A 13,941-nucleotide genomic window follows, 5' to 3' on the forward strand; every position below is an offset into this window, starting at 1 on the left:
ATATCCCAGGTGACCAAATACAGATTCCGTAGCGTTGTGACAATCAGTGGGATAATTTAAAGTCACACACAATAACAAACCAGTACAAAAGCAGAAGAGGGCGCTGCTCTTGTGAGCTTACAATGTAGTAAGTGGTTGAGGGGAAAGTGAAACAGTAGGAGAGGACAGCTTGGATGGAGATGAGATGTTTTTGGTCCGTATTGTGAGCAGAGATGCAGGTCATGAGAGGAACAGAGAGGGTGGTTAGGGGTGTATTGGGTTAGGAGGGTACTGAGTTGTTAAGGGTTCTGTATGTCAGGATGAGAAGTTTGATCGTGGAGGGTATGGGAAGTCAGTGGAGCGATCGGCATAGCGGAGCAGCAGATGAGGAGCGGCGACAGAGAAAGATTAACCTAGCTGCAGTGTTGAGGATGGACTGGAGTGGTGAAAGGTGGGAGAGGGAAGACCAGTTAGCAGGAAGTTCCAATAGTCCAGATGGGATATCACTAGGGCTGCAACTAACGATTATTTTAATAATCGATTAGTTGGCCGATTATTTTTTCGATTAATCGATTAATCGGATAAAAAAAATGTAAATTTTTCATTTATTTAAAATAATTTACTAAACAAATGATGTTAAATACAAACAGCAGAATAAAAAAACTTTGATAATACATTTCTTGTCTTTATTTCCCAACCAGCCCCCCAATATATGCACATTTGAGCCCAGGCTTGCTACGCTGCCTCCCAGACATGCCATGCTGCCCTCCCCACATATGCCACGCTGCCTCCCACATCTGCCACTCCACGCTGCCTCCCACATATACCACACCACGCTGCCTCCCACATCTGCCACTCCACGCTGCCTCCCACATATACCACTCCACGCTGCCTCCCACATCTGCCTCCCACATCTGCCACTCCACTCTACCCCCCACATGCCACTGTGCCTGATACGCCTTATACCCCCTGAAACACCACTCCATCCTCCCCAGACATGCCACCCTGCCCTCCCCACATATGCCACGCCATGCTGCCTCCCACATCTGCCACTCCACAATGCCTCCCACATATGCCACGCTGCCTCCCACATCTGCCACTCCACGCTGCCTCCCACATCTGCCACTGTGCCTGATACGCCTTATATCCCCTGATACCCCACTCCATCCTCCCCAGACATGCCACCCTGCCTCCCAGACATGCCACTTCTCTACCCCGAGATATGCCACTCTACCCCCAGATATGCCTTATACACCCTGATACACCACTCCGTCCTCCCCAGACATGCCACACTGCCCTCCCCACATATGCCTTATATACTGTATATGCCTTATACCCCCAGATATGTCACTTCACTGCCCCCAGGATTTAGATTCCCCTAAATTAACCCTAAACTCCCCATTAACCATAACTGCCCCTAAATTAACCATTAACACCCCTTAACCACAGCATCCCCTAAATTAACCCTAAAGACCCCATCAACCACAGCATCCCCTAAATTAACCCTAAACACACCATTAACCACAACTGCCTCAAATTAACCCCAAACACCCCATTAACCATAGCTGCTCCTAAATTAACCCTAAACACCCTATTAACATAACTGCCCCTAAATTAACCCTAAACACCCAATTAACCATAACTGCCCCTAAATTAACCCTAAACACCCCACTAACCATAACTGCCCCTAAATTAACCCCCACCTCCCCTAACTTTCAGTAGCCCAAATATATATATATATATATTACATACATATATACATACACATATATATATATATATATATATATATATATATATATATATACACACACACATTTTATATATATATATATATATATACATATACATATACTTACAGATAGATGAGTGTCACAGCCATGTGGTTCTGGCCTGGAGAAGGAAGGGGCGGGGCCAGTTGTCACAGTGATTACAGGGAGGGGGAGTAAGTAAGAGCTGCTGCTGTGAGACGGTGAGTCAGACTAAACGGATTATATAATGAGGGGGATTTTTCAGAGCGTTTGCTCTGAAAAAACCCTCATTTTATAATCGATAATAATCGATTCAACTAATCGATAATGAAATTCGTTGCCAACGAATTTCATTATCGATTATTATCGATTTTATCGATTAGTTGTTGCAGCCCTAGATATCACAAGGGAGTGGATTAGCATTTTTGTTGCTTCTTGTGTGAGGAATGGGCAAATTTGGGAGATGTATCTCACGTGAAGGCGGCAGGATTTGGTGAGGTACCGGATGCGAGGGATGAAGGAGAGATGTAATGTAAGTATTACAAATTGCTTACTAATACAACAAATCAATTACTCTGCACTGGCTGTTTGGAAGTCTAGCAGCTTCAAGGACCAGTTTTAGAGAAATCTTCCATATTCATATACTGACTGAAGCCTACATAATTCAATCTGCAAAAAGAGCTGGGATGGTCATTATTTTACTGATCCCATTTTACATAAAGAGCATTAGATTTTAATACCAGCGGTGGCGGCCCTTATAGATGTTCAAGAGTTAACTTTAGCAGTTGTGTATGGTTTAACCCTCTGAGCACCGAGGGGAATGCAATGCACCACTTTAATTTTATCAATCCCGCGTGTGGTTAATCCACACACTTTACACAAGTGTCCCTGAAGTGAATCTTGTGGTCTGTTCAGATCATACCATTTTACTCACCCTCCCTTCCTGTATGTAATGTAATGGCCTCATCTTATAATCACCTAATGAAGGGTCAGCGTGTTACATGTGCCCAAAGCCACCACAAATAGCATTACGGTATATTTCACATTCTTTGCAATTGGGTCATAAAGATAATTTTATAAAAAATGACATTTCAGATTCAAATAAATTAATATCCTATAGTAACTACCCCGGCGAGTTCCCTGGTAACCCCACACGGTATCGGAATGAATAAATCCGGAGTTAATGTATTTATTACAACTTGGATGTATACAAAAATCCCGCTCAGCCTCCAAACCGCAAACACCAGCCTGCCTGCTCATCTGCACCACGTGACACACGCGATGGGCAACGTCATCACTTCTCGACGCTGCTGGTTACCATAGAGACGGGAAGAGAGTCCTTCGGCACCACTACGTCGTAGGGAGGATGCCTCGACCCAGGTATGGGGTTAACAGGGGCAAGTTGGTTTGGGATTTGAGAAGAACACCGGCTGCTTCGTGTCAGAATACGGAGGTCTGATAATATCGCAGTAGGTCCGCCCGCCCGCCGGCTGGCCCCGGGGTATAGTCACAGGCTGGCACAGGTACGCGCTGTAGGTATACCTGTCAGGTGATTACGGGGATGGGCTACGATCACAATATTGCAAGAGACCTCTGTGGCGTTACAGGGTATATATACATTAAAGAGGATCCATAGAATGGAATGGAAATCATGCTAAGAAGGTGTGAAAAATAGCTAATTGTTAATCACGTCTTCTGGTGCTGTGCTACGCTGTCATGATGTCATTCTTTGCAAACATAACAATAAAAAAGCTTAAAACAGTTAATGTTTGTGACATACATGTAAACCTTTCGCAAAGTAGCCGGCTTAGCCGAGGGATACCTATAAAATATAAGGTTTATTGCAAAAATTAAAAAAGAAAAAAAAAAAGCGAAATCTTATTTAACAAAAAAGGGTTAAAAATAATAGAAACAGTGGGGTGAATATAGCTGCTCCCCCCAGCGGTGATGGAGTTAACGCTTCTGCGTTTGGTGTGTTTCATATGCCTTCTCATAAGCTACACATGCAAACTTTCCGCCTTTCCGGAGAACGTTGTCATGGAACCAAGAATCGCGGTGCCTTTTTCCCCTCTGCAGATATATATGAACTCCATGTCTGAGGACCGGTATTTAAAACGTATGCTGGCATTTTGCATGGTTCTGATTTCCATCTTTTTCTAGCGTAAAAATAGAATGAACTCTCACTTTATGGGCTCGCCGTGGTACACAATGCTTATCCTAAATAAGTTGGTAATTCAGGGGCATCTGCATTCTATTCACCAGTCTCTGAAGATTTTGCCATTCATCTTCATACACCTCTGCCTCCAAGGCATGTTAGGTGGTCTGTCCCTGGGGCTGCCCTATTCCGTGTTTCAAATGATTGCAGCTTCCAGAGACTGGTTACAACACTGCTAATTTCTCCTCCATATAATTGCAGGACGGTTCCCAAAAGGTCTCCAGACTGCGAGGATGTTAAAAATGTCAAGATATAAATGTATAAATGTAAATGTTTTGTTTTTTTTTCTGTTTCCCAGTGACAGCCTGTGGGACATAGCTATAGCTGAAGTACAAAAAAAGGAAAATGCTGGAAACGAAGAGGACCCTGAAGCAGCTGTTCATTCTGAGCGATCAGTCTTCTTCATAGGCAACAAAAATGGGGTACCATAATTGTATATCGTGCACCTATAAAGAGTAGTGTCCCCCACACACACACACACACACACACACACACACACACGGACTTCATCACTAAAGACGCTAACTACACATTATCACGCATGTGAGGAGGCTCTCAGAAAATAGTCTGCTCCATCAGTGACCACATTGACCATTTCTTTCAGGACATATGTAAATTTGGCATGTTGCTCACAGCACTGCTATAAGATACTGTCACTGACACTTTCTGACCCTGATAAAAATTTGTGATGTCATGAAAAACTGAGGTCATAGTCAAGAGTACAAGACAAGATATATCATCTCGTATCAAAACTTCTCTTATTTAACTCAACCAATTAACAAAAAACTGTGTGTTATATATACGTTATATTATACTTTATACATTATATTTTAAATCTAGGCGGAGCCCCTGGTTCATCCATTGTTAAGAAAAATGGACTGGCCTGCCCAATCCCACACTCTCCCTGTCCACTCTCCTTAACCTACCCACCGCCCCAGGTCATACCCCTTGCCACCTACTGGGATCATCCATCTTCGTTTTATAGATAATTTTCAGACCAATAATTCAATACAATCTCTTACCAAAGAGTACTTCACTAGGTTTATTTTAATTTTGTTATTTCGTATTACTGTTTTATTATTATGATATATTATTTATTTGTAGTCCTGTGAAATTAAGTGATTATATTTATGCGTTTGTTCATTTGTTTTCTGTCTTTTAGGGAAAGACATCTATTATTCTTCGATGTCTTGACAGGTACAAGTCGTTCCTATCATTTCTTAGTTGTCTAATGTTTTCCAATAATTTCATTAAATAGACAGCTGCTATTTAGACAAATAAATCGGCAAAGGGAGAATTAAAAAGTTAGAGAGGGTATTCTGATAGTGTATGAATATGCTGTCCAGTGACCTGTTCATTAACAGAAATTAACAGAGGTCATCCTCTAAGACTGGAAGAGAGAAGATTTCATACACAACAAAGGAAGGGATTTTTTACAGTAAGGGCCATAAAGGTATGGAATCCACTGCCAAGAGAGGTGGTTCTACCAGATTCAAGATACAGGGCTATAAATGATGGAATTAGTATTAATATTTTAGAGCTTCTTGATCCAAAGAGAAATCGTATTGCCTTATGTAGTCAAGAAGGAATTCTCTCCCTAAGTGGCAATTTAAAAAAAAAATAAAAAAAAAAGCTTTTGGATCAAAAGCAGGAATGCTAAGTAGAAAGGGTTGAAATTGATGGATAGAAATTTCTAAAAATTACTGTACTGTATCCAATGAAAGGTTTGCAAGTATAGGAAAAACTCTTTTTGTACAATACAAATGCAAATCTTGGTACAATCTGCTTTTCTCTGGCAGCTAAAATGGGTCTATAAATATTTCTGAATATGTGAGGAGAAAATCCCCATACAAATGGGAACTTGTACAAAATGCTTTATTTCATTTTTTTATGAACTACAAATCCCACAATCATCCAACTGATGGTGTTCTTATGTTACCTAGAGATGTTTTACTATTATTAATGTTACCTAAGCGCCAACTATTTTTACTATTATTAATGTTACTAAGTGCCAACAAATTACCCCGTGCTGTACAATTTAAATCGGATGATTAACGCATACATAAGAAATATACATTAACCGCTTTTGAGTAGTATGGGTAATTTAATTAAAATGAGGGGTGAAAGAGGGAGTATGGGGTCTCTTGTAGGGGTAAAGGGTTTCAGGGTGCAAAGGAAGATGTATAAACCAGAGTTTGTATCAAGATGGTGGCCATCAGATGGCTTGTGGTGTTTCAGGAACACTACAGGAGGGGCAACAGAAAAATATCTTTTGTGCATCAGAGTAGTCTAATCCCATGGGATCTCTTCTTTTTTTCCTGTTGTGCTCCTGTGGATCTCCATATCTTGCGGTAATATCGATTACCGTGTTAAATGCCTTATTGTTGTTATTATTATTTTGTTTCCATTCACAGGGATGAAGTGTCCAAGCCAACCTTAGCCCTAGAGTATACATTTGGAAGAAGAGCAAAGGGACACAGCACTGTAAGCTTTGGGAATAATGACTGACTTCAAGGGACTGCATTGGTAATCTTTGTGGGCATCGGAAAAATCCAAGATACGATAGAGGCCCCGTACTCCATATCTTAATTAGCTAAGTCAGTGAGAATTAACAGGAAATTACTTCGACTTGCCTTTGATTAGATAATTAGATAACATTATCTTTTGGGCAGCAAGTTGTACTAATGTTCTCTGTTATCTTCAGTTCAAGGTTTGTGCCTGATTACTAGAATGTCTTCTGGGTTACATTAGCTAAAGCTTTATAGATATAACCACCAGCACATTACACATATTGCAATTTAAATCGGATAATTAACACATACATAAGAAATATATATTAACACTGAGAAGGCCCCGCTTTTGAGTAGTATGGGTTATTTAAACATATTTCTATTAGAATGTTATTCTTGCTATATTCAAGATGTGGTGAGCTCTTTCATTTGAAGTTGGTTAGGTTTATGTGTGCGTGTGTGTGTGGGGGGGGTACCACAGTAGCATTAGGCATAAAGGTGCTGCATTGCCCATGGTTCCTCAGTGAAGATGAGTGAGTTAGCAGGTAAATGTGCAGAAGAGTTAAGGTTTCAGCTTACTGACTTCATAATGACATGCCAAACCCAATGAACTTTTACCCCCAAAACATCTAGGTTGGCCCTGTATAATGCAGTTAAATACTTTTTTTTTAATACATGATACAGGGCTCAGCTCAGCGCTTCTAGCAGGAAAAACCAGCGATGTAATGATTTTGGAAGTCATGTAAGCTTATTTACTAAAGGTAGGAGAGTTTCAACTCCACCTTACTATTTATTATTAGTGCCAACAGAGATGGGTTTCTCCAGCAAGAAAGGGTAAGCTGGCCCTATATAATGTACAGTTTAATGTGTAAGCCCTGCTCTTCCTGTAGCAGAAGCTCACTGGGCTTGGACCTTCATAATGTATAGTGAAGTTAATAAATAAAAACCACAACTCCCCTGCAAACTCTCCTGACAATTATTCTTTTGACTATTGAGTTGATTTAATGGTATGATGAGATTGGATGGCAATATCTAATACTGAGGGCTAGGATGTGTGTATATTTATATATATATATATATATATATATATATTTTTTTTACAGAAATGCAAGTGATGGTTCCAGATATAATACACCCGATGAAAAGATTCAGTAGTCTTCCCTAATAATATGATTATATGAAAGGAATTAGAATATGTTTGGACCTTCACAGTACATATAATCTGTGTCATAGTGCCATGTTAGAAACATTTTACCCACATATGCCTCCATTTGCTTGCATTTCTCCCGGAATATCTCGCTTTCTCCATTACAGTTTTTCCTTTCTTTTTCATGAACTCATTGCCCTTTTTGCTTTATGGTGCTTTACGTTGATGATGGATCACTAATTGACAGCTGATAACATTCTTTTTACAATAGATTGTAAATTTTGTACGATACGATAACTCATATCAGTTTGTATACTGTAAATATGTACATCATTTTTAAGAAAATGTATAGTATTTTATTTTTCTGACTTCAGTGAAATCTAAAAATAATATTACTCTGTATGGATTTGGGAATTGGTATGGAAAGCATTCTTTAATTATCTAGGAGTATACCTGAGTGATAAACAATGCATGTTGATATCGGTGATAACCCACAGGATACACACGTTATACCTTGTACTGGAGAAGAGATTTTAAGTCCATAAAACAAGAGAACTCGACCTTGTAGACTCTGCCTCTGTGACTGTATTTCATTGTAATTGTCATGGGGCGCATGATAATAATGGAGAAAACAGGTAGACATTTCATCCCAACCCTTTTCAATTCTGCACCAGTTATAAATCAAGTTTAGCCTCTGGTCTAGATAATGAAAAGAAAAAGAATCACAGTATTCATGAAACTGAGAACCGATTGAGAAGATGTATACCCTTTACTCCGAAACATGAATATAATGAGATGTCAGGTACAGATGCCCAATATGGCCACACTAAGTATCCCCAAATTCTTGGAGTTAAGGGGCAAATATGTGCGTTTCCCTTTTTATCTGTTTAATTGCCCGTTTTAGATATATGGATTGTTTCATTATACCATAAAGTTGTCCTCAAAATTGCTCTTTGCTTTTCCCCTTAAAAAATATCACTTCAGCAGCGTTTCACATCTAGAAAAATGGCTTATTTTAGGATTAACTATGTGCCAGACGGGCTGAGATTACTCAATCCTTTAAATTCTTTGTTTTGTAGCCAAAAGACATTGCTCATTTTTGGGAACTAGGTGGAGGGACATCGCTGCTGGATTTAATCCGCATCCCGATCACAAGTGACAGTTTAAGGTACGTAACACTTATCGTCAGTTATAATCTATTAAACGTTATAGGGAGAAATAGTGGATAGGGAAGGTATTATGCTGTTGTGCTAAATAATCCTGCATGTGTTTGATTATTTCACAGGACATTTTCTCTGGTTCTTGTTCTTGACCTTTCTAAACCGGATGAGTTGTGGCCGACAATGGAGAACCTTCTTCAGAAAACCAGGAATCACGTGAACAGAGTCGTGGCAGACGTTGGAAAGGCAAATTCCAAACTAGCTAATCAAATAAAACAGAATATGTGGCAGAGTATGCCCAAGGACCATCCAGTATGTATCTTTTTATTTAAGTCAATACTACACTAAGATCTAGTGGACTTCATTTAGAAACTGCACTACAACTACGACCTTTATGTCTCCCTAACAGGACAGAGAATTAATCGATCCATTCCCTATACCTTTATTAATTATTGGGAGCAAATATGACATTTTTCAGGTAAGAATTCATCTTGGGTTTTTATTGCTTTTAACTAATTCATTACATTGCATTTATTTGTTGCCCTCAGTCTTTGGCTGTTATATTACAGATAAAAATGTACACTCTGAGTGTGTAAAAGTAATGGGGATGTTTTGCTCAATTCCACCGTTTTCCAAGAGATAATAATACACTCGGTGACTTCAAGCATTGTATGTATTGTTTTAGCATTGTTTCATTTTAGGACCTCGAATCGGAGAAAAGAAAAGTTATATGCAAGACTCTTCGATTTGTATCACATTTCTATGGAGCCTCATTGATGGTGTGTATTTTTTTCTTTAGTTTGCATGTTTTTTTAAACCAGTTTCAAAGCTAATGTTCAATTGTGAGACATAGAATAAGCCAAGCTATTACAGTAGATAAAAAGTTGCCTTCAATAACAGAAAGATATAAGTACTACTTTTTATTTGTCCCAGTCATTACATTACTGTCATAGTATATTTTTTTAAATGTATATTTTCTTTATTTTTGCAGTTCACAAGCAAATCTGAATCACTTAAAACAGTAACCCGTTCGTATATTAATCATTTGGCATTTGGACTGGACAGAAGGTAAAAAGGTTATCAGTTCTGCAAAAGCATGTCATTTTTTCCGTTCCCTTTTATACGTGTTGCTTCTGTATTTACCAATCTACCTTTTATGAACATGATACATGCGCAGCATTAACCTGTGAACGTAGGTTAGATGGTTTGATATTAGGGGATATTTAGTGAAAAGTGAAATCCAAGTAAATTACTGCTCCGTAACAGTATGGAGACATGTTCTTCAGTGGCACTTCATTGGTAAAGATGATCAAAAACATTCCATTATACTCAATAACATGTATTTCGCTAAGCTTATCTTGTCAGGTGATTTGACAAATAGTTTTACCGAGAGGTAGACCCGAAGCTTCAAGGTCCCCTTACCCTTCCTTTTTCTGAAGAGGAACTATGATTAGGAATAGTTCTTTATACATGGTAATACAGTTGCTGATTTGCCCATGAGTGACTTTATCAGGAAAGTTCTACTGTTTCTATATGTTCCAAATTGTAAGTGGGCCAGGGATCAGCAAAATGAGTCCAAAAGGCTACCATAAGAATGTAATTCTAAAGCAGCAAATAAAACGTGGATATGTGCGTCCGTTTGAGAAAAATAAAAACATGACCATTCCATGAGAGAATGAAGTATTTATGCGGATTCTAAAGATTGTAATTAGACTCTGACATATGTATTTTATGTCTTTACAGTAAATCTGTTGTGGTGGATCATAATAAACCACTTCTCGTTCCAGCCGGGTCAGACTCATTAAGCCAAATTGGTAAGAGTTATTTTAAATCCTTTCTATCCTTCTGCAAACTGGCTCTTTGTGCTATTCCACGTACCCAGAACACTTTCATAACCACCAACATCTTCCCCAGCACTGCTCATAAATTAATCTTTAATTAAGTAAAAAAAAAAAATTTAATCCCCTATTTTTTTTTTTTAAACTGGCAACAGGATGTTGTCATAGAAATGGATATAGTTTTTCTTTTTTATTAAACCTTCACATGAAAGAATAAAATGATAGATCTGTTAATTTGTATTTCCTTAACATACTGCAAAGGCATCTTTTAATTATTATAATACTGTCTATATTTAAACGTTAGGGTCTCCTCCAGCCTCCAGTAGTGACTTACGACAGTTCAGCGGGAGCACACCCATGGAGTTATGGAAGAATGTCTACATGAGATATTTTCCTCCACAGGTAAAAAAGTGCGCTGAAAAATATATTTTTTTAGTTAACTGATTAAAAGTTTTTTTTAGTATATGCTTTGCTGCTTTGGTCAGGAAAGCTGTGACCAACGATTACACGTTACAAGAGTGACAGAAGTGGAAGGTGTAAGGGAGCGCTCACCCGCATGTTTTTCACTGCTCCTGCAAGTGTGTCTATGCTGTCATTTTTATACATGTTTTGTATTAGAGTCTTTCAGTCTTTACTGTGGACGTTATTCATTTACCATGTTACATTCCACTTATTCACTTCTTTTTGCTTCCTTTGTGCACGATTCTCATTGGAACAGCACTATTCATCTCAACCAGCTCATGTACGCTATTGAAAGCTATGCCAGGCCTACATAGCCTCCATAATATGCTGTACCCAAACCTGTGTGTCCTTCAGTGGCTGGGATAAGAGCTAGGATATTGTATTCTAGAGCTCAGCAGTAAGGACAACAGCCATAGAGGGGGCAGCTAGGACATTGCCCTGGGTCAGGCTTGGTCACCTCCAAGCCTAAAGCCATAGCTGACGGGAAGGCCATTGGGTACATCATGTCATGGTTGCCTCTGTCTTGCTGTCTAGCTGATAATTGCTAGAGGGAGATAGCACTTTACATTTCCTAAATGCTCATATATATATATATATATATATATATATATATATGATTGAGTAGTGGTATAAATAGTGTTATAAATGCTAAATGCTATTAAATCCGTTTTGTAGTCTACTGGCTAGGTGTTTTTTTTTCTATTTATCCATTTATAATTGACTTTAGTTCCTTTATTGACAATAACATGCTAAAGGTGATTATTAATCTTTCCCTCTGTTCTTTATAGAATGCAAGGGACAGAAAAGATTTGAAAGACCCTGCTAAAGATCCACAGTACGCCGAAAGTGAAGTTGATGCCATGAGGGCTCAAAAGGATCAGGTACTGCTAAAATAATTTGGAATAGAGAAATGTCCCAGCATTTTGTCGCATTATAGTCATCAGTCCAATGAGACTGGACTAACTGAATGTAATGACTCGAGAAAGAGTCCCAAGGGCTTAAAAGGAAGGAAATGCCATTTTTATCCCAAAGACCCTTTAAAAAATGCTTAGGAAGGCACTTTTTGTCTTTAGTGGTGGCAAGATTCCAGGTTTACCTGGCATATGTGAGCTTCCAATGCTGTCCTCCATGCCAGGGCTTCACGGTTGAACCTTACATGTACATGTTTGTGCCTGCTAAACCATAACAGCTAAAAAACCCTGAGTTCTAAACGTTTTATTTACTCGGAGTTCTGTGTTTGTGTTTTTTTCACAAGTTTTTAAACCCTAATGGGATCCATGTTGTGACCCTAGTGATGGTTTATCATTTGTCTGTAGTGTCTTAATAATCGACAGGTGATAAGCAAGGTTTTCTTGGGTGGGTGTCCATAGTCATTGTTCTTCTTTCATTTTGAACGCTTATAAATGTCTTCTCTAAAAGGTAACTCTCGTGCAGACACCTTTATCTGCGTAGCCACGTGGAATAAAGAGAAAATGATTTTCCCCAATCTAGATTTTTATTATCGAAAGGGATTTATCAGTAATGAAACACTTACTAAAAAGGCCCTTGGTACACCCAAGTAGCCATTGAGATAAAACTCAATATGAAGTGGATTATTATTTTTATAATGACAAACTGTGGCAGGGCAAAGTTCTTCCTGATTAATTTGCAAGTTCCTGTTTTTTGTTTGGGGGAAAAATGGATACATATTTTTTGCCTACTTTTATGTTACAATAGAAACAACCCAGCCCTGGCATGAGACAAGCAAAGCTGTCCTTACACGGGTGGCCAGGGACAGGCTGGCTTGGAGGGATGGGGACACTTACCCTTAAGCTGGTCCGAGTATTTCATGCAGGGCCAGCTCACCTTTTTAGGGCTCTGGGAAGTGGGGTCTCGGTGGGGTCATGTACTAGAAGCGTCTTCTACCTCTTAAAGGGGGGATAAGCTGATTGAGGGATCACTTGGCTGTACTTACCCCCAGACAAAAGGTGCCAGCTCTGAGCTTGGCTGCCATGACACTAGACTTACTTCACTGGCTGGCACTATACGGATTTAGCTTCTCTTTCACTAGACGGAATTGTCTTTCCTGGCATAAGACTGCAAGCGAATCTGTCACTTATACAATTCTATACATCATTTTACAGATTTAAATAAGCAATATATGTCTGTTAGAAATCCACCTTTGTAGTATACCATGCAACCATCTTAACCGTTCTCGGGATATGTGTACTTATTGCTCCCTGATATGTTGTCTCATGGCCCCCTTTTTAAGTTGATTTGTTCCGGTAGCCTTTGCAAGTGCGGGTGAGGAGAAGGCAGAGAACTTCAGAACATCTGCGAATCCTGCTTACCTGCTGCAACATTTTACACTAAATATCTGTAAACAGTTCTAGTGATTGACAAAGAAACTTCAACTAAAAACATGGTATATGATGCAGAATATGATGGTGCGGCATCAATAAATAAATAATACGATGATAAGAATCTGTGTCTGCATGTTAGTGGTCTGACTCTGAGTATCTGACCAGCTGCTAGAACATCTCGATATGTTGAATTATTATTGTGGAGGGACACTCCAGCCATCATATAAACGTTAGTTTTCGTTGTGTTTCTTTTTCGTCTGAACACATCCGCTGCCACGTGATAAACGTACATCCAGTCACCTCCAGTGTTGGCTGATTTCAATAGGAGCGCTTTCCTTTCACCGATTGGGTGCTTCAAGCAGCCAATCAGTAGCAAGAAATGTTGGACCACGGAAGAGTAGGGCAGCAACAGGGCTGAGACTTCTAGGTCAGACAAGTCTTTTTATTTATCGTTTCAAAGAATGCATATCACTCACAGTTAGTATTTTAATATGTATTTTTCTGTATTGAGGTGACATTAAGCTGCCCCTTCAAAAT

At 39.2% G+C, this 13,941-nt stretch overlaps 1 protein-coding gene across 1 annotated transcript in view; it reads left to right on the plus strand.

The window, feature by feature from the left end:
• The first annotated feature begins 2,982 nt into the window (after positions 1 to 2,982).
• Positions 2,983 to 13,941, plus strand: part of DYNC2LI1 (dynein cytoplasmic 2 light intermediate chain 1) — a 15,723-nt gene continuing 4,764 nt past the window's right edge. The window contains exons 1-12 of the mRNA XM_053459398.1: positions 2,983 to 3,110; positions 4,244 to 4,367; positions 5,108 to 5,142; positions 6,360 to 6,429; positions 8,682 to 8,770; positions 8,888 to 9,074; positions 9,172 to 9,240; positions 9,464 to 9,541; positions 9,754 to 9,830; positions 10,506 to 10,576; positions 10,905 to 11,002; positions 11,851 to 11,943. Of these exons, the coding sequence (XP_053315373.1) occupies positions 3,097 to 3,110; positions 4,244 to 4,367; positions 5,108 to 5,142; positions 6,360 to 6,429; positions 8,682 to 8,770; positions 8,888 to 9,074; positions 9,172 to 9,240; positions 9,464 to 9,541; positions 9,754 to 9,830; positions 10,506 to 10,576; positions 10,905 to 11,002; positions 11,851 to 11,943 (1,005 nt within the window). The 5' untranslated portion in view covers positions 2,983 to 3,096. The remainder of the gene's footprint in view (positions 3,111 to 4,243; positions 4,368 to 5,107; positions 5,143 to 6,359; positions 6,430 to 8,681; positions 8,771 to 8,887; positions 9,075 to 9,171; positions 9,241 to 9,463; positions 9,542 to 9,753; positions 9,831 to 10,505; positions 10,577 to 10,904; positions 11,003 to 11,850; positions 11,944 to 13,941) is intronic.

Source organism: Spea bombifrons, chromosome 3, assembly GCF_027358695.1.
Source record: "Spea bombifrons isolate aSpeBom1 chromosome 3, aSpeBom1.2.pri, whole genome shotgun sequence".
Taxonomy (NCBI): Eukaryota; Metazoa; Chordata; class Amphibia; order Anura; family Pelobatidae; genus Spea; species Spea bombifrons.